The sequence below is a fragment of the Pundamilia nyererei genome, unplaced genomic scaffold (assembly GCF_000239375.1).
Source record: "Pundamilia nyererei isolate P.nyererei 1_Seehausen unplaced genomic scaffold, PunNye1.0 scaffold00064, whole genome shotgun sequence".
NCBI classification, from domain to species: domain Eukaryota; kingdom Metazoa; phylum Chordata; class Actinopteri; order Cichliformes; family Cichlidae; genus Pundamilia; species Pundamilia nyererei.
In genome coordinates, this window is record NW_005187465.1 from 1694529 (window position 1) to 1716298 (window position 21770).

Below are 21770 nucleotides of genomic sequence, written 5' to 3' on the forward strand. Positions count from 1 at the left end.
CTCTATGTGCTTACACACCACTCGGCATTTAATCAGTAGTTATTAATCTCTGCATCTCTTCCAGGGTGACTTTATTGTTCTGTGTCCCTCCCCCTTACCCCCTCACTGGTCAGATGGCCGCCCCTCCCTGAACCAGGTTCTGCTGGAAGTTCCTCCCTAATAAAAGGGAGTTTTTCCTTCCCACTATCGCCATGGCCTTGCTCATATGAGGGGGGGTCACCTGATTATTGAGGTTTTCTCCCTATTATTGTGGGGAAAGAAACATATCTTATTCCGTATGATAAAGACATTTTTCTGTACTGTATGCAGAGTAGGATTTTTACTGTTGATGCATTATTTTTGCCCTCCATCCAAGCTGTGTAAACCTTTCTCAGCCGCTTTGATTTTTGTAGTCAGAAATAAAATAAAAATACTGAATTCCTGCGTGAAAATATGTGGATTCAGTATCAGACACAGGTCAGTAAAACGAACCCTCCCAGAAACCATTTGTCCTTGTTGCAATGGTGAAGTCAGCTAGGTAGTGATGTTGTCATGCATTAGCTTGGCTGAATTACCACTGAAAATCTAAATAAATGAAAAAGGTAGAACATGTAAATTTGCTGTATTACTATTGCTCTAAAATGAATGGAGAACAGTGCGATCTGAAATCTATCCAGTAGAAATGGGAAAGATTTGCAGATTTTTCTGCTCTTAGGGTTGCTAACATGTATCGCCAAATAAATCTTGGTTGGTGCTGGACTGGATCAGCTGGGGGGAGGTGATTGGTTGTTGGCCCTTTCAATGTGCCTGTAGGAGTCTCATTAAGAGTAGAGAGTTTTTGAAGAGATGCCCTCAGAGTGCGCCAACCAAAACTCCAGATCAATGGCAGTTTGTCAGCATTTCCACATTGACAAGTTGCACTTATACACCTCTATATTTCAGAGAAAAGTATTTACGTCTCTGCGTTTTCTTGACTGATTTAGTTCTGAGTTTATTTTCAGACTAAATACAGACATAAAAAACTGTACTAAGAGCTTAAGAGATTAATACTTTGCCATAAGTTATATTGGAGTTTATGGTTGTTTTTTTTTAAAATTTTATTTCAAATTAGAGATGAACGGATATTTCATGACTCCGAGTCCTGGACTATAATCCAGGATTAAGGGCTTGAGATTTTAGTTTTACAAAGATAACTATCTTTGTAAAAGATAGTTACAAAGTTACACTTTGTAAAGAAGTTACACTTCTTAGCAGGAGTAACTTGTACAAATCTAAACCTTTTCATTGTTCTATAATTATTAATATAGCTATAGCTAACTTTTGTACTTATTGTCCTTATGTAAAATTAGCATGTCAGTAAAGCCTACTAACTGGACTGAATTATTTTCATACACTGCTTGAGAAAATAAAATGAGTGAACACTTAATCGCCCCAGTATGACACAGAGTCATAAACATAAACCACCGTGAATCTGCATTGGTGCAAATGAAAGTGACAAGTGCAGTGGAGATGAATGGCTACTCCCCATGACGGCTTTTTTAGATTAGATTTTTCTAGTTTTTTCTAGTTTCGCTTTTCTGCTAGACTCCTTGTTAGTAGTGGTAGCATGTGATGGTACCCGAAGCCCATTCAGGCTACATGGGGCTGGTCTGTGAGAACAGGTCCCACTAAAGGAGACCAGGGCCACCTGTTTCAGACAGCTTGGTCAGAAACATGCAAGAGTAACCCATTGGAGGTCATTTGCAGCGCTCTAGAAGTACTCTTCTTCCTCATTGTATACAGGAGAAGACAGCAGTCTTGCAGCAGGATTGATGAGTTTTGTAGTGCTCTCTCTCTCTCATGTAACAGCCTACTTCCTTCCTTACAAAAGCATCAAACGATGTGTCATCCTGCTGAAGCTGGACAACCCGTAAACCTTGAGTGCAACTGCAACTACTGTGACAAGGAAGTTGGCAAAAGGCGAATCCAGATAAAAAATCAGTCAGGAGAGAGTCAGGAGAGAGAGCTGCTCTTTGGGGGTCATCATCTTGTTGTCACTTTCATTTGCACCAAAGCAGGTGAAATGTATTCGCAGTGATTCCTAACTGGACAGAGCAACAGACCAGAAGTTTAAATGACTTTGTGTTACACTGAGATGAGCCAGTGTTGTTCTCAGAGATGTAACAATGACTAGTTTGCAACTGAAGGACTTAAACTGTCTTAAACCCCAGAGGAACTTTCTTTTAGGCAACCAGCACCTTAAAGTAACGCAGAGTAATAGTAGACTCTTTCTACCTTCATGATCGAGCAGTGATTGAGTATCTTGCATTTAGCTATAAATGGCTTACACTCATGTAGCATTTTATGTTTTAATGAGCAAAGTTGTCTTTCTGTCACACGTACACTTCTTTAAATCTGACCTTATCTGATTTGATTGTTTTTTTTCTTTTAATATTCTTTTAATATTACAGTTTTGTAAATCATGTGGCAACAGTGTCAATACTCTTGTCCATGTTTACGACTGGTCATCTGCAAACACAGTCCCTCTCACATGAACTCAGTCATTGCTAATTTTAAAAAAAACAAACCCTGGGTTGACTTTTCTGAGTTAACCTTGTCAGATTTATTGGGTTTTCTGATGTTAGGATAACTGAAGCCAGATAAGAAAACATCCCTTTTAAGGTGGACTTGCTTCAGAACCCAGGCCTTTGGTGCACCTCATCTCCAAACCAATTTAAAATGTTTTTTAAAGCAATTTAGCAAATTAGTCCACAGCTGACAAATTTAGCTGCCACGTGACCTAATCATGAGCTTCATCCATCACCTGAAAGCAGAACAGCCAGTCATCAGTCTAGCACCGACCATAAAGCTTTTATAATTGCACGTTAGCAGGAAAGGAAAGCAGAGTGGCTGCTGTAATACTTACACAGAAAAACAAAAATTCAGCTCAGTTCTCTGTACAATTATCATCAAAATATTGGCCATTAAATAAACACACCACTGTGCAACAACAGCACTTCAACATCTTTTAAGTTACATAACTTGTTTGTGTTTTTTTAAATATCACTAAAGCCCAACAGATCTGCTGCCTCCATCTGCCACATTCCTACATTTTCTGCTAGATCACCCAATTTAATACCGAAAGACTGCTTTTAAACACTCCACTGTACAAGAAGGACAAAAAAAAAAAAGCTAAAACGTTTTGTGTAGTTGCATGTGTACAGTATCACCCTAACAAGTCCCACTGAGTTGCAGAGGAATTAATAAGAGGAATACATCAATGCCGTCACGTTTTTTTCCACTTTTTTTGGCTTCAGGAAGGAGGACGTGTGGTAGAAAGGTAGATACTCAGCATGGCGTCTGAGTTGGGTTGGCCTTTGACCTGTAAGCCTCACATCTGCCCAAAGAGGATAGAGCAGAGCAGGAAGATGGCATAGAGAAACATGAGACCCAGACCCAGCCGACGGTCCAGTCTCCAGTGGTTCAGATGAACACTCAGCACCTGCAAGCAGATGCGGAGCATGCAGACATGCTGATCAGGGACAGAATCGCCAAGGGTCCATTTATTTTAAATAAAATTGTCTTTAATGTATCTACCTTTTTAGTTTAGTTTTCGTTTAGTAAAAAATACATAACTGGACAGCTTTCTATTCATATACGTTTCAACCCCAAGGGGGCAGTGCAACATGTTGCAAGCTTTGCTCTCCACCACATCCCGAGGGAAACATCTGGTTCATTAGCTGCAAGCTGCTCCACATGTTTGCCAACTTTGTTAGTGTGGCAACTGGTGCCGAGCACCCAATGCACAGCTGATTTAATAGTTATTTTGTAGCCTAACAAACACACACTGGTGAGTGTATATTAAGTTTGCAGCAATGTTGCAAACCAAAACACTCAAAGAGCCCCAAACCTGGCTGAATGATCTAATAGCATTATTGATTCGTATGACTTTAAATCTGTTTGATATAGAAATGTACTGGGTGGGATTTTTTTAAAAACCCAAATTTAGCAGAGCTCTCTGCTGTACACTTTATACTGGTTACACCTCTCTGAACATCACCTATATATCTGTGCAACCTTTGGTATTTAGCATTTACTTACTGTCAGAAACACAGACGCCAGCAGCAGGATGACAGAATATACAAGTCCTTTATTATTTATGGATATCTGTGGGAAAGAAAAACATCAGTGTTATGACCATCAAGCAGAAGTGAGAAGCTGCAAAGCTTCGCTCTGATAACTCGCACAGAAAAATTAGTAACCCGGGAAAGAAAGACGTTTGAAGAGGTGTTACATAAAGATGAATGTAAGCATTACTATTGATCCGTGGTCCACCACAAGTGTACGCAAAGCCCAGGGGAAACCCAAACCCAGCAGGATGTCAAAGATATTGCTGCCTACAGAGTTGGACACTGCCATGTCCCCCATGCCTGAGTAAAGACAGGAAAAGTGACAGAGAAATGCTTAAGTACTTGCCTCACAAAGAGACATAAAAATGAAAGAGAGAGACATCACGCAGGACACATTTACCTTGTCGAGCTACAATCAGACTCGCCATGCAGTCAGGCACGCTAGTCCCTGCTGCCAGGAAGGTTATGCCCATGATGTAGTCTGGGATGTCTAGTGTGAAGCTGATGATGGTGACCTGATAGAAACATATAGAAAATATCAGGATAAAGTTATCTTACTGGTCTATAAAACCTTCAAACTAGTTTTTGTTTTTGTTTTCATTTACAAACCAACATGCAGATGTACATCACATCAGTTTCAGCAGGTGTCTGAGAATACAAGAGATACTGTAGACAGAAGACCTGCTCTTACCATCCACACCATGAGGTAGGAGAAGACAGCGATCCATAAAGTGGAGGCCACAAAGGTGACCATGAACCAGCGGTGCCAGCGTGGCAGAATGCAGTTAGGCACAGTGCAGTAGAGCAATAGGCCCAGAGGCCATGTGATCACCCACTTTACCCGCGCACGCCAGCCATCTGTGATGAGACAGCATTTGGACTGTATCAGCAATCAAGGGGTTAACATGATAGAGGAGTAAGATCAATTTAAGGCAACAATAAACTGACAAATTCTAGCTATATTTATTGAAGGCCAGCGAAAGCACAAGTAATCCCTGTGACTACTCTTGGGGCTTCATGATATCCTTAATGTGATTATCTAAGGTGCACAGCTCTCTGTCCACCCCGCCTGGCGTTTAAACCTCCTGTTTTTAAGGGGCAGCCAATCAGAAGAAAGTTGATTTAGAGGCAGGGTGGCCTTAAACAGGCAGGAGGTAAATGGGTAAACTCGGGGGCTGCACAGAGATGAATAAGGATTATTTTTAACCTTGAATCGTGCAGCGCTTCTCTAGTAGAGCAAAAGACTATGGAGTAAGAAATGAGCATTATAGCACAATCATCAATCAGCTAATCAATCAAATCATTATATCGAACTTAGAAGCAACAAGTGTTATTACACATTAAAAAATGAACAGAAAACCAGCGAGAGCTTCATGTGGAAAACTCTCTTTTTTATTGCTGAGGTATATAGTTAAGGGCCTCCCTTAGTTATGCTGCAGTAGGCCTAGGCTGCTAGAGGCTTCCCATGGTGCACTGTGCATTTCTTTTTCACTCACTATGTGTTTATACACCACTCTGCATTTAATTGTTAGTTATCATTAACCTCTGGCTCTCCTCCACAGCGTGTCCTTGTCCTGTCTTCTTTCCCTCACCCTCAACAGTCAGCGATTATACAGTCTAAAATATACATTCCTCACCTGGAATGCGCACTGGACTGAAAATCCCATCTTCATCGTCATCTTCATCTTCTTGCTGGCACACCTCGGCCCCTGGCTTGTCTCCTGACTCTGTGTCGACCATCCCAGGTCTCCCGCCTCCGTTCTCCAGACTGCAGGAGGCAGTCCTCTTCAGACTGTTGCTGGTGGACCCCCTTCTTGACCCGGGTCCGGCCTCAACGTCCCGTTGATTTTTTGAAATACGGAGCAGTCTCTGTCTCTGCGGTCGAAAAAGATCATTTAGAATTTTTTTTTTCTTGTGCGCGAGTGCGTCACAGTATGTGAGCATTAAATACCTCACTGATGAGCATGCGTCCGGCCATGGAGAGCCTGGTGCGGGGTGAGAAGTGGGGGGTGATCATAATCCGCAGGCCGGCCTCTGAGAATGACAGTTTGTGAGGGTTGAGGATGAGAAGCTCATCTACCATGACGACTGGAGAAGCCTCCTGACCATGGGCTTGGCCTGTGTATGAGATGTTGCCAATGAAAAGCACAACATATAAAACTACTTCATTCACACTCGACATACAAATCATTAAAAAAAACAAAACAAAAACAAACCTTTGTTGAGAAGCACCATAGATGTGTTGCACGCCGAGGTGTCTTCTCCCAACTTGTTGTCTCGCCGTTCTTCTGATCGGAGGCAGCACGGCCTGATGCTCCTCAACCGACGTGTCACAAACACAAAAATCTGGGAGTTGAACCTGTGACAGAGCAAACCACCATCTTACACCATCCAAGTATTCTTACAACTCACACATATGGAGCTTTACTGACTGATGAGGAGGTTTTGTCTTCAGGAAACTTACTTCATGATGATAATGTAGATTCCATACATCGTCATTAGCAGTAAGGACTCCCACCTGCACAGTGAGCAGAACGTTTATGTGAGTCTGACCTTCACAGAATCAGTGTGCACTGGGAACAACTTGGGGTTCAGTATCCTGCCCAAAGACTGGAGCAGTCAGGGATTGAACCATCAGCCTTCCAATTAGCAGAGGACCTAAAGCTAAGATTGAGCTCGTAATGCTGCACACTGCATTTTTCTGGGGGGTTATTCCATCTGTATTTCAAATGTGAACAATAACGTGACTATTTTTTTATTCATATTGGGAAAATGATGGAGAAAACACCTTTACAAATACTTCATATAATACTTATGGAAACTTTGAAAAAGAGAGATTTCGTACCCGAGGAGGACTATCACACTATTTTCAGATGAACATGTTGTGTGTGTTTTATTCCACCTTTAATATCCCTGAAATCCTTCACTTGCTTTAACTCTTTAAAAAAAATCTCAAACTGTAATAAAACTCTGGGGTTTCTACAGACCTCAAAACCTGCTGCCAGAGATGCCACATACAGATTTCAAACTTTCTATGTTAACTACACTCCAGGGAGTCCATATTATCAGAGCCACAGTCTTAGTATTAAGTGATATTAAAAACCGAGGACCAAATTCAAGCAGTCGAGCCATTTTTTATGATGGAATTTAAATATCCCTGCTGAATAAAATGCTATGAAAGCATCTATAATCACTCCTACTTTCATCCCCATCCCCAAGTTCTTCTTTTTTTTTTTTTTTTAGAAAACTAATGACAGTATTGACCTCAAACTCTCCAGAATTCCTAATAAGAATTCCCTGAATTTTTGTTTTCCTCAGCGTGAAAAGTCTCTTGATAAATTGAGAATGACCCTGGATCGCTTTGTTTAGTTAGGTTTAATTTAATTAAACAGAAACAGCTTAAGTCTATCCAGCTCTCTTGACCACACTTCCTCCTCTTCACTGATTGGTTTGTGTTCTTCTTTGGTCACCTTTTATTCACAGTTTCACTCTGTCACAGTGTAGCAGTTCAGTCTTGAAATGTATTTATTTATTTAATCTTTTTTTAAAGATAGAAATGTGGGACACATTTATCTTTTATGTTTCCCCTTTTGTTTGAATATTTATAACTATAATTTATGTATTTATTTAGAATGGATGGATGGAATTTTGCAAATTTAAGCATTTAACTGTAAATTCAGGCTTTTATTCATTTCCAACACTTTGATCAGATGCCCATAATGAAAGTCACCTTTGTATTCTGAACCTCTGAATTACCAGAAACCACCAAAAACATGGCTTTAAAAGTCCATTATCATTCAGATTTTACCTACAGACTGTCATTTGAACTCAGTAACATAGGAGCGCCCTAAACCAACTTCTTATAGTCTCTTATAGTTTGTAGTTGAGTAGTCAGTTTTGTTCAGAGAGATTCCAAACTCAGTGAGGTATCCCAGAAGCATCTGGACAGTGGCCATGACAGTAGCAGATCTTCTAAATACTAAGAAGGGGTACTTCAGTGCTTCCTGTAATGCCTCCTTTAGCAGAGGAGACACTTGGGCATCATTTATTAAATTGCAATCCAAAGTGATGGAGTGTGCAAACAAACATCCAACCTATTTTCCATTTCCATTGCCATACTCTGCTGATATGTCTCAAGCATGCTCACTAATCCAGGGAAAGATACCCCGATAAAGTTAATTCTGTTCACCTGACTGCAGCTTCTGCTTCTTTGTTGAGCGATGAAAAGTTTCTCCCACTGAAAACATTAAATCTGGATAAAGTGAATCAACTTTCTCGAAACTAATAAAAATGTTTTCAATCTGAACCTTCAACAGGTTCTTAAACCCACACATGAGCTATGAACATTACAACATGAAGGTGGAGAAGATCGTAACTTGGATTAAAAAAAAAAAGCATACAAAATAAAGTACAAGAACATATGAGTAGAGAAGACGAGCAACTAATCTCAATTAGTCATCCTAACACTGCATTTCTCTTTTGCTTAGTCCTTATGAATTCCCCTTCATATCTTTCCTTGACCTCATGGCTTTTCCCATAAAGGTCAAAGAGAAGTGAAGTGTTTTGTGAATGATTTTCTTATATAGGGATATAAATGTAGTTGAAATATATATAAAAACATCAACACAAAACAAGGCAGTTCAGAAACACTGTCACAGATTGAGTCATACAAAGCAATTTTTAAAATAAGCAGCTAAACGTCTAGTACACACTGTCCAGTTCACTTCAGGTTATGCATGTTTTCTCTTTGTCTTTGAATATGAATTGACTGAAACTGTCCCATTGCTCCTTGGCCATCTCTATTTTTTACAGCTAAGCCTTCACAACATAACTTCTCCACATCGCTGCCACATTTTCACTGTCACAGTTTGAGATTCTTTCCAAAACCTGAGAATTAGCCAGGCACGAATCCCTAACCCGACCCTCAATAGGCCCGCTGCATACTTATTCAGCTGTGGCATGACACCACTGTCTCCAAGGAGACACAGTGTTGGTGATCTAGGCAAATCACACTTCAACAATCGTAAAGATGTCTTCAAAACAGAAAAACCTTTGCACACTCGCGTGCATGCACATGAGTGCCTCTTTTTGTCTTACATTCCCAGCATATAGCATCCTTAATTAAACCCATTTTGTTTAATTGAGAAGGATAACAGTAAATTATTTTATATTGGATAAAGTTACTTCTACTTTCCCTGATTTGTGAATAAATAAAGCTATGACTGACAACAGTGAAATGGACACAGAAAGCACAATAAGTTCAGTGTGCTGCAGTCTGCTCTGTCCTTTCTGAACTACTTTGAGCACTAGGATGCCAGTGAACAAGTTCAAATACAATCCGTACCAACAAACAGGACTGACAGTAAAAGACGCCGCTGCAAACAGCGGTGAGGTGAAATACACCAAGATGGCCTCGGTTTGGGACTCAATAAACAGCCTGCTATATATCACGAAGGAATTCAGCACCACGGTGGACATTAGATCCTTGAATAAATCTACCCTTTCAATAAAATCCCAACACGGCGAACAATGGAAAGCTCTTTTACTCTAAAGGTCTCGGGAAGAGAAGTAGGCATCCAGAGCGGGAAAAAAACCAGCTGTAAAGGAAGAGTTACACAAAAGAAATCAATCTAACAACCAGTATCAAATCAATCTTACAAATAAGCTGCAAATGACTGAAATGAGTGCCACTGATGGCATAAACCTCCAAAGGAAATCAATCAAAAATGAATTTACTAACATTTTCCTTTCCTGCCTCTGATTAGAAATATTTGTTCAGATGTTACTATTTTTCAAGAATAAATCAGAAACATATTGATTTACCACAGTCCGTTATCACAGCTATAACGCTGCCATTACTAATAATAAAAAGTAATCCAAATCACTTGAGGAATGAGGTTGTGACATCATTTAGAGCATGAAAGAATGCGCTTTAAATTCATTTTTTGTGACATTTACAATTCTCGTCATCAGTAAACCGCAAACGAGGAATAAAATCATGTCAACGGGAACGTCAGCTCCTGTTGCAATCCAACCCATTTAATCCGATTCCTGACAGACTTTTTAAACACGCCGAGTCTCAAACTGAGCTCATTTATACAAGCAGTGAAAACAGTGTAAAGTATTGGCTCACACAAAAAAAACAGGGAGTTAAAAATTTCTTAAAACAACCTTTAAAAATGAAAAAGCTGTGTGGACTCACCAGACGACTGTGGCATCATAGATGACCTAAGGAGAAAGAAAAGACAGTTTAAAAGCAAAAAGGATGACACGGAGCTCAGAGGAACTACTCTTTATTGTTTAAATGTGTATCTCACCATGATGAGAGTCAGTACTGACAGGATGTAGTAGGAGGAATCTCTAAAGAGAGACCACCATGTCAGAACCACTGTCTGTGGAGAACAGATACTCGTGTTACAATATTTTATTATTCATTATTCAGAGCTGCGCATGAACAGGTTTCTTCTATTGCAATGTCTTCTATTACATTTTATTAATTTCAAAGCCAGATTAAATGAAGGTTCTTTACACCAGTTTGATAAGTTGCTTTGTCCTGAGATGACCGCGCTCAGACTAAACCCCTCTGTTTGGCAGTGGAGTGGAAAAAACTGTGGAAGACCGAGCCTTTAAAGCAGTCTGAGCTCATTTGAAACTTTAATAATGTTTAACAAACACATCACCACTGTAGCAATATCTAAAAGCACAACAGTTTCCCTTTAAACAAGCATGGAAAAAGAAAAGTTACACCACATGTGACAAACATCTGGCTGTAAGATGTGAGTAAGAGTCACAAGTTTAATCTACCTGGCCTGCAAAGATTCCACTCAAACCAATTATGACCAGGATGTTGAAGACAGCTGAGCCCACGATTGTGCCGACGCCAACGTCACCTTTAGTGATGAAGACACCTGAAAAAGTGCAGAGGATTTGTCTGACGTCAGATAAAATCTGTCTGTCATTCCGTGTTTTTAGGGGCTGTTTATCCTTGTAAACCCCAGATGAGAATCCACAAGCTAAAATATGAACTACTAAGAAAAATCTTTGTGTTGCTTTAAACTGGACTCTGCTGACATCTCCTGGATATGTCCGGTACCTACTTAGATCACGACCTTTGAAACAACGAGAGCATTGAAGAGAGCCAATCCTCTCCCAAAAGCTTTGCTTTATTTTGAAAGTTAAGCAATTCTTTACCCATGCTCCACTTCACCAGGTTTTGGCACGGTCTGCTGACAAACATCACTTTTTCTCATTTAATCTGATGACAAGCAGTGAAAACAAATGTTGTCATGCTCTCTCTGAATGGAAAGAGCTGCTACTTGGTAAAGACTAGCTGGGTTACTAACCAATGAGAGAGGTGAAAAGCTCTGGAGCTGAGCTTCCAGCAGCCATAAATGTGGCCCCGGCTACATCTTCACTGAGCTGAAGGTTCTGGAAAATTAAATTAAAAAACAGTTTGAATAGTCCGATAATAATATTTTAAAACAATAAATTTATATCTGAAGGCCAGCTGGGGCTGGTTTTCCTCACCTCAGATATTTTCTCCAGGGAAGGAACAAAGTAGTCATCACAGACAATTGCCAGAGCGTAGAACATGTAGATGGCCTGGAAGAGAGGGACACATACACACTTTGCCTTTACATAACATAAACCAGCTATATATGTCGTCCTGTTGTGTGCGTTTATTCTGTATTGATGTCAAGTGTCAGCATCATGACTCAGGGTTATAAATGGAGTGGAAAATGTGCAGATTTGAGGCAACATTGCAAGAAATACTCACACAGAGTGCATGGAGACACACGGCACCATTCTTCCTCTGCTCCTTGGTGAAGATGTCCTCTGGAAACTCATGGATGGCTGCAAGGTACACACGTTTTATTAAATAAATGCCAACTAAAAACTGAAACCTGCAACCTGCAAACGAAACAAAAAAAAAAGAAAAAAACCCAGAAGACTATTTTTATTAATCATCATTTGTAAACACGTTTTAAATGAATATATAATTTTTATCATCATCATCACCAATTTCAGGTAAGATCTCTGACAGACAAGCTACAAACTGCAGCATCACAGAGACCCAGTGTTCGTTTTGCAGTGACAAATGAGACAGGAAGTGAGGTGGAAGTGAAACTGGCAGCTGCTTCCTGTCCTCCCTTGAGTTTAAAGGAAAAAAAAGGGGAAAAAAAGAACTGTTAATGACAGCTTAGCTCCCCTCTGTTCCCTCGACACTGCGAAAGAAAGCCTTGAGTGTGTGGTACAGCTCCAATTTACAACTCTGAGCCGAGCTGGATGAATGTAAACTACTGGGGAGCATGAAGCTATTAATAGCCCTTCTGCTCTGTGAGACAACAGCGGGTCGACAAGCACACAATAAGCACAGCGTAGCCGCCACGATACACGCTGCACCTCGGCTGCATGGAAACCGAACAACAGATTGCATGGATTAAAAGAGGGTCCCCTGTGATCAGGGATATGAGATTTGATCTTTGACTCTGCGGCGGCAGAGATCGAGAGGAGGAGGAGGCCATATGGTCCCGAAGAAGGGGACAGAAATTTGTTCAGTTTGAAAAAATAAATGTTTGTGCAGTGACGTTTCCGCATTTTTGCTGTTGTGCCACAAACTGCTTCTTGTGCGTGGTTTTTAAGAGTCGAGATGAGTTTGTGGACGGGCTGAGGTAAAAAAGCTCCTTTGTGGTCCAGCTGTTACTGCGGGGCACAGCTCGTCCAATAAACTGTCAAGGCTTAGCATGAAAACTTTCTGTCACCCAATCTGACGAATGAAAGAGGCTGGATTTGAAGCAGCTCCTCATGCACCTTCTCAAGCGGCCTGTCAGCTGTCGGACATGTGTGCTAACACACAAACTCTCAGATTAGGATGGAAACGAAGGGGCTTCAACATGTAGCTCAGATGGACCCTTTGAGGGGTTGCTCTGGTGAAGGTAGTTACTATGGCGACCTGCTCCCCGGGGGCAGCTTTTTTCTGATGGGTGGCAGTAGGAAGCCATAGGCAAGGCAACTGAGAGAGCAGTGAGAAAAGGGGAGGTGAATATGTGTTTCCCATGGTTAGGGTTTATGAAAAAAGGAAAGAAAAAAAAGTGACAGCAGCTCTGGACTGTAATGTCTAAAAATATTTATTTTTCCTAACAAACCCTCAGGAGAGGTCTGAGAGAGCGGGGGGAGGAGGGGGCACGGCACACAGATACAAAGAGACACAAACAGTCTACTGGCTTCCTCAAGGTTGCTGAATGTGCTTTTGCCAAGAGTCTTACGCTGTGGTCTCACAGTGCAAGGCCACAAACAGAAACACCAGAGGGTCGAAGATGATCGCACATCTGCAACTTTCCCAATCAGGGGATTTGAGCCAGCTGCGCCGTCAGAGCAGTAAAGTCACAAGTTTACTAATCACTCGGGAACATGTGGACAGCAGTGCTGGTGTGCGGTTACTCTGAGAATATATATAGTCTATATATCATTTCTCTGGGCTCAGTGTTTTTTATTGCCAGCATCACAAGAAGCTCCCACAGCTCATTCACCTCTGATCCAGTTCTGTCGGTCACAGTGTTCACAGCAGCTCACTTATCTTTGTTGCACTCCTCCACAAGCAGCACTGCTAAAGAACAGACTCTCTTCAGATCTGTTCAGTTCACTGTGTGGTTGCTGGTAAAGTGACAGACTGTCAGAAACACGAGTATGCATTGTACTGCTGACAGGAACGACTTCTTCACAGCCTGAACTAGCACAACCAAACAGCTTTTGTAATACTTTACAGCTAAGTAGGGTATAAAATTAACTTCTTCCGTTTTGCTAAACAGAAATGTAGTGGGTTGGTAGTTTGTTACATTTTGTTGGCATATTAGATTCAAAGGGTTTATTAAACACCGTAAATAAGTTAAACCTGAAAATACTGTCAATAGCCATGTCTTTAGGGATAAAATTGCCCTATAAATCAAACTGACTGATATATAGACAAACTCTTTTAGCTAAACCTTTCAGAAGACAAACATGAATGAAACTGTAAAGTCTGGTACATAAACATAGTGTAAAAAGTAAGGAGATTTGTGTTTGGCTGATTATTTCTTTGTTGTAAAAATGCATCTTGGTAATGAATCTTTTACGGTTGGGAAGTTTATTTCCTCTTAAACAGAGCCACATTTGTGGGTTGAGCAGCAGAGTTGAGCATGTGGGTTTTGCCCATAAAAACCCCCAAATCTTCAGCTTATTCTGCTATTGACACTTCTATTGAGCTTCTGGTACCACAGGTGCTGACAATCAGGCTCCAATTAAGGCTGATTGTCAGCACCTGTGAGCATGGACCCTGTGGTTAGTTGGTGTCTACTCCAAGCATATCATGTCTGACTGTTTTTAAAAAGGACCCGTGCCACAGGGGAACTTCAAGCTGGTGAGGATTCTTCAATAAACATGACACCAATTAAGAGTCAATATCAGAATAAGCAGTTTGGCATCGACAGAGAAGATTTGCCAAGTTTTTCATGGGCGTAACCCTCACGCTCAACTCTGCTGCTCAACCCTGCTGCTCAACCCTTAAACGCATTTTTCTTTTTCTAAAAGTGGCTCAATTTAAAGGAAAATGAACAGGTGTTCCAACGGTATAATATTTATTGCCAAGGAGCATTGCTACAACAAAGAAATAACCCTGCATCAAGTTTCCTTACTATTTGTGCTACACCAAGATGTTTCTGAAGTAAACAAATATATAAATTTTTACCGGAAAAAAGTCATTACCATATTACTAACATTAATAAATGACTGTTTGATTAAGGATGTTTCAATAAAGTGAGGTATCTCCTTGAGTATGCATCTATTTCTATAAAATCCAAGTGATAAATTGTAAACTAAAAAAATTACATGTGTATTTTGGACATTCTTTCCTCTAGTCCAAAGGACAACGCATCAGAGAAACAAATCATTCCAAAATATTAACAGGGACCAATACATTATAGAAATAATAAATATATGTTGTATTGGATACAATTTAATGACAAAAATATGTTTAATCACCAAACGTGTTTCAAGATCTGTGCCAATTGGAAATATCAGATGACGAGTATCATTTAGATTATGTGTAAATTAAAAACTGCTCATATCAACAAAACATTTCTCTACTTTCAGATGCACAAATGCAAATGATATGCTATGGGTGGACAATTCAAATTTCAGTATAAATACAAATACATAAATTGTTCACATTAACAAACAAAAAAACACAACTGAGGATTTAGATGAGCTATGTATGCTGACTAACAATAACTTGATGATATGCTGGTCATTCAAGACCTGGAACCTTTTTTTGCAAAGGATTTTTCCCCTTATATACACCACATATGAGCAGCAACTTCAGACTTTGGGTTTGGGCATTTATCTGGATCTTACTTTAACTAAAAACCAAAACACCCAAATTGTGCTCCCTGATGGCAGCAGCCTTGTCTCATAGGACAATGTCCCCTATCACACTACAAACTGCTGACAGAGCAGGGCGGCACCAACAGAGTCAGATTATTTTTTAGGGTGTCTAACCTCCTGGCCACACATGGCCGGCCACTCTACAAAACACAGAACCTAAAAGAACTGGTAGATCTGGTCCACCATCCACCCCACCCCCAGAGGTTCCCGTAGCCAATCTGTCTGAACACTATAAAACTCATGGTTTTAATCTTGTGGCTGACAGGTGTACGCTCTGATTGTGTGCCATGAATCTACTCATCACTCTTTGTGTGCTCTAGACTATCCAGTGAGATTTATGCTGACCTTAAAGCAACAGTTGCTGTTGTATTTTTTGCTTTGTTGAAGTTTGTCAGTGTGAGACTGGCATAGAAGGAAAACGCAATCATTTATAGCTGAAAATAAGTCGCTAAAGAAAAAGGTCAGCACATAAATTTTAAAGATTAACTCTAAAGCACAATAAAAACCAGGAGGTATGGTTTAGCATGTTTGTAAAGAAACAAGTGCAAGTTGACCCTAATGTGTCTGCTTCCATCCTCAACGCACTGAAAATCTACAGCATCAAACTTTATTAGCTTTTAGTTGAGTCCTCCACAAGACTTATAGCCATTATAAAATAATGTTTCCATTTCAAACTGAATGGACGAATCAACCAGTTGCTACTTTACAGCATAATGACATCAGATGACAACCTTAGTCTATTTTTAAATCTGCAGTGTGAGAGGACAGATTGTTTCTTGAATGTGTATTTTATCTCGCTCCAGATCAAAAACAGGCCATGCTGCAGATTAGATCTTGAAGCATAAGGTCAGTGCCGAGCAAATTCTGCAGGTTTTAGAAATCAAACCTCCATGGAGCTTCAGCGGAGTCGATGGATGGACAGTGGGCGGTATAGGATAATGTTATCGATCTGTAAGTCTGCAGGGCGTCCTGGAGTCAAGCTACGGTATTGACAACCATATCGAGTAAAGTCATATCATGCACCAACCAGACTGGCGCTGGCGTATAGTCTCTTGCTCTCTCTTTCACTCTCTCTCTCTCACACACACACACACAAACAAAGAGAGCGCGAGAGAGAGAACTCTGCAAAACAGCTGCATTTTTCATGAGAAATCAGAAAAATAAATATTTTATCCAGGTGTGTAGTGTAAATTCAATTATGCATTTGTTCTTTGATTCCCTTTCCTTTGAGGCAGATTGAATGCAAAGCTGATGAAACAGCAGCAGGCTTCAAGCTCCAACAACCACCTTTCGCATCAATAAACACTGAACATCATTTTACGCTGTTCTGATAACAGAGAACAAAAGAAAACTGTGGGGTGTACGTTCGCTCAATAAAACTACAACACGATGCATCATTAGCAAGACAATAAACTCAAAGGAGAAACACAAAACTCATTAATCAGTCATTTTAAAAGAACACCGGTCAACACCCAGAGTAAAATGTGGTCTTAGTACATTTTATCCATTGCATAGAGATGGTGGCTTTTGCTTCTCTACAGTAAAAGTAAATGGTATTCACATTGTTGTGCTCAAACCATCAAAAAGTGTTTGAGAAACTGCAGCAGTGAGTTTCCAGAAATCATGACCTAGTTACTAAACTCGAAAGAAGACCTAAAATGTAAAACCATTACGTGAGCAGTTTCATATATGAGCCATTTTCTTTCCGCACTACTATACCAGCCAACCACATCACTGTGAAGAACTCAGCATCTATCTATGGGAGGCATGTGTTTGTGACAGGATGCAAAGAGGGCTCTAGAATGCAAGCAATTTGGCTGCATATGCGACCTAATTTCTCAATGATGCGACTAAAAAAGTCCTAGGTTGCACCTTGTCTTCGCAACTCTGAAAGTCTCCGTGTGGTCAACAACAAACACACATTATACCCATATCGTGGTCTAAACAAATCAGAGATAAAAGGGGCGGGACCTCTCTGATTGGCCGCGGTCAAGATATTCCTGTAGTTCTACATTAGTGTTCGTTTGAAAGTGCAGGTGGATAGAGAGAGGTGAGTAGCTTGAATAAAGCGATATCGAGTCATAAAATCCTGAATCAACTTTTAATTATATATGTATTTTGCCAGAAACGCCAGAATCTCAGGTTAAAGCTCACAAAACTATTTCAACAACCACCAAACAGCTAAAACATCAAATGAGAGCGGGTAAACGGATTCTGCACAAAGACATAAACACAAAGCGCGGACCCGACGCATCAGAATCAGTGAGATGGCGGCTTTCTCACCCAACGGCACGTACACGGACACACCATCGGTGCTGAAGGCCGAGAACTCACAGTTTCTGATGCCTTGGGTCCTCGTTTTGTGTTTATGTAGCCTAGGCCCGACAGAAGTGGATGTAGCTGTGGGCAATGAGAAAAGATGACTTTTTCGTTAAGTTAAGCCCTGATCCGTCTGAAATTCATAGCCAATGCTCTGACACGGAGCCATCAACCTCTGAACACTGAAAAAGCAGTGTGTCCAGAAAACACATTAAATGCCATGATAAATGCAAGTGTCCCCTCTCCCCGCTGCTTTTCAGCACTGGTGAGAAGAGGTCGTCAGAGGAGGCCGATGTGAGTTTAACATTGTCTACAATATTGCCAAAGAGTGCCAACACACTTAAAGTGTGTTGGCACAAGCACTTTTTGAGTAACTTATCTTTCTTTTAGAACTGTGCTCCAAATAAAGAACTTTGTGTTGACAAGATTGTTAGTTAATCATTTATAAATCAATCTTGTCTGTATGGACAGCGAATAGTGAACATGTAAAACAGTGGGGTTAAGCAATGCAGTTAATAAAGTTGGGCGCACCAATGCAACTGTGGCAGAAGGTTAGTCTAGAGCCCTGTGAGTTCCTCTGAGCTGAGCAGCACTTTTAGCTCACTGCACACTTCCTATGGTTGGTGATTGTAGCTCAGCACAAAGACACAAAGCTGCTAACAAGGACTGAGTGTTTGTTTTTTTAGGTACTAGGTAGGTACTGCTTTTATGAAAGGAAATATGATAACTTTTCTTGACATTAATGAAGCAAGTAAACAAGCAAATAAGTAAGTATGTCACTATATGTAATATTCAAGTACGAAAATAACCCTTTTAAAGCCAAGTACACCATATTTGATACATGGGTTTTTGTTTCTGAGACTTCATGACACTTCTATGATCAATGTAATTTTTTTTCTCCCCCAAAAACCGACATGGTTCCTTGTTCCTTGTTCCTACAACGTGCAGTGTACGTGTACGTGTACACTGCACGTTTTACAATACGTCAGAAAATGCTTGATGTAGCAAATATACTACAAATGAAAACTCATTCATATATATTTTTTAAACTAGAATTAAAAAAATTAGAATTATTATTTCGTGTTTCAGGCTTCAAAGGGTTAAGTATGTATTTCAGCAAGTATGCAAGCATCCATGTATATATGTAAGTAGGCATCTAACTATGTATGTATCTGTGTAAGTAAGCATGTAAGTAAGCTATTAATCCATTATATATGCCAGTAAGTATGTAAGTAATTAAGCATGTATATAAGTAAGCAGTTATGGTGTACAATCGAATATACTTACACAGTATTCATGTGAGAATGTAAATATGCCTGTAAGTATCTACCAAGTTTCAATATATTTATTGGTAAGGAGACAACTTTCTTGCAGTCAACATCTCCAAAACTGAGCAACTTCAAGAGCACTCCAGATGGATAAATGGCTCTGCAGACTTGAAGGGATACATGCAAATTTGATTTGAAACATAAACAGCTCCTTTTAAAGGAGAGTGTGATAAACATACTTTCAGCCCTAAAACGCTGAGTACTTAATGGACAGAATATGAACTGGAACAAGGACCCATATCTGCTGTTTTGCAAAGCTTCTTCTCCAGTTTCATTAGCGACTGTATAATGTAAGCGCCCTGATAACAGTCCAGGACCATTCGAAGACAATTTGAGTTGGATTATCAGCCAGTTTTTCTTTCTCAACACTTCCTCCCTCTTGAAAAAAAACTCTCCAAAAATGGCTGTGGAAAAATACTATTCTAAGCCGACTGTTGCTTGCCAAAACAAACATAACAAACCTCGACAACAACGCACCCTGAGCCATTTACTTCATTTACATCGTTTGGATTCTTTGAACCCTAAACCCCCACCCGAGGCCAGCTGTCTATTTTTAGCTCTTTGCACTTTTAATGCTTGAAAGACTGAATTGTCTGGGTTTCAAAATTTAGCATTCAGTTGCCTAGCAACCACAGTCTCCTCGAGGCTTGTCAGCTGAAGCCGGATCACACCGTCTCCATCTTGCTAAGAAGCAGAGGGATGAAAAGAGAGCCGGAGGGCTGAACGTTACTGTGCAATCCCCGAGATAATATCCCCCGAGGTCCAGGGCAGGGTTTTTAATCACACTCCAGATTATGCAATCGCTGTCAAGCGGCCGGCTGAGAAGGAGGACTGCAACCTGAGGCTCGGGCCGTGCTCACTGCTGTGCCTTATACTACCTGTCCAGCCTTTTTACATCTTCATGTCTCCAGTCTATTAGCACAGCCAAGTACCTTCCCCATGTGCACTTGTGCCTTTGTAAGAGATAATGAGGGAAATCTGTTTGCAGCCAGGAACTCAATAAAGGTCATGTGTCATCAGATTAAAAAAAACATAAAACTGGTTACAAATGGAGCACTGGGGTGGAGATACAATGAATCTCATTATTTTATCTCAGGAGTGCGAAGTATGAGCACCTCTACTGTAAGGGTGTGTGGCAGACTGAGGGACAGTGAGCTACCTGTATCTCACCTGTATATCTGTTTTCATCATCACGCAACAGAAAAAAAATCAATTAAAATCATTTTTTTCCTTATATGTAAAATGATGGGTGCGTGTCTCCTGGCGGCGTTGATTAATTCTGACAGCCTGGGATGAAGGCATGGTTAACTATCAATCTGGAGGCTATAAATATCGACGGGTGTATTTAAGATGAGATTTTGCACTTATTGTGGATTTGCAGAGACATTATAAAATAAATAGACGATGATTGGTGGTATATTAAATTACTGCTTCAAAATAATTTCCCGAATTGCTGCTTAGAGGTGTTTCAACATGGCTTCAGAGGAGCAGTCTTGCCCCTGGTCGGCACAGGTTTTGTGCAGATGTCATTGCCCGAGGAGCGCTTGAACTCCTCGGGCAAGGAGAGAAGAAATTTCACAAACTCACTAGTTGTAACTGTGGCATCCTATTACAGCAACACGCTCAAATTCAGTGAGCTCTTTAACAACAACTCGTTCTTCTGCAAACGTTTGTGAAGGCAGACTGCATGACCAGGTGCTTGACCCTATACACCTGTGGCAATGACACCTGAATTCAAAGATGAAGAGGTGTGGCCCAATACTCATGTCCCTGTACTGTGTTTATTTATTTTTAAGCTGCACATCCAGATTAGGCAGAACAGGTTTTGGGTGGCATTTGGTGAGGAGTGTGGTCTTGGCAGGCCATTTGCATGGAATATTATTAGCATAACTTGCCCAAAGACCAAGCTTGAAATTTTGTCCTCAGCTTCCAACAATAACTGTTCAGTTTGCATACAATACAGGATTGTGACTGACAGCCTAATATTAGAACAGCCATAGAGGGAATGCAAATGATACAGAGATACTCAATTGTATTCTGTCAGAAGGGCAACAGATTTTTCATTGAGCAGCCGTGTTATTTTATCTACTCTGTGCTATTCTCCCCGCACAACAATGAAGAGATTTCCTCTCCGATCTGAATTTTTAATAATAAAAGTGTCAGCTGTGATGAATGCAGCTCATGTCAGCCAGCCAGCTAATCAGCCTGAGAACCAGAGAAGCAGAAGTCCCATTACGGCTGCTCAGCGGCTGCATGTCTCAGTAATAATTTCATGAAGGGCAGTTAGAATCCATCCGAAGCGTTCAGGGCCGACCAAAGCTAAGGAAGCAAAGAAAGTAACTGGGCATTTGTTAGAGACAGACTACCTCAGAAAATCTAATCGGATCTTCACTCTGCCGGTCTTCTTATGGGCTTCATCCATCTCCTCTTTTCAGTGCACGAGCTTGACACGCAAACTACACACTCATGACAACAAACACAATGCCTACTCTGTGTGACCTTTCAGTTCACCTGCAGGGGAGAAGCACATCTCTAGTAGACTTCTTTTTTTTACCTGCGTACACACACACACACACACACACACACACACACACACACACACACACACACACACACA

The 21770-nt window shown here is 40.6% G+C and overlaps 1 protein-coding gene across 1 annotated transcript in view; it reads right to left on the bottom strand.

Annotated features, from left to right (window-relative positions):
• Positions 1-2521: 2521 nt before the first annotated feature.
• Positions 2522-21770, bottom strand: part of LOC102213107 (sodium/potassium/calcium exchanger 3) — a 28016-nt gene continuing 8767 nt past the window's right edge. The window contains exons 3-17 of the mRNA XM_005735491.1: positions 11866-11942; positions 11616-11690; positions 11432-11516; positions 10893-10996; positions 10406-10480; positions 10291-10316; positions 6553-6606; positions 6305-6447; positions 6040-6206; positions 5726-5963; positions 4780-4946; positions 4489-4603; positions 4276-4388; positions 4060-4125; positions 2522-3460 (exon numbers count right to left, since the gene is read on the bottom strand). Of these exons, the coding sequence (XP_005735548.1) occupies positions 3350-3460; positions 4060-4125; positions 4276-4388; positions 4489-4603; positions 4780-4946; positions 5726-5963; positions 6040-6206; positions 6305-6447; positions 6553-6606; positions 10291-10316; positions 10406-10480; positions 10893-10996; positions 11432-11516; positions 11616-11690; positions 11866-11942 (1616 nt within the window). The 3' untranslated portion in view covers positions 2522-3349. The remainder of the gene's footprint in view (positions 3461-4059; positions 4126-4275; positions 4389-4488; positions 4604-4779; positions 4947-5725; positions 5964-6039; positions 6207-6304; positions 6448-6552; positions 6607-10290; positions 10317-10405; positions 10481-10892; positions 10997-11431; positions 11517-11615; positions 11691-11865; positions 11943-21770) is intronic.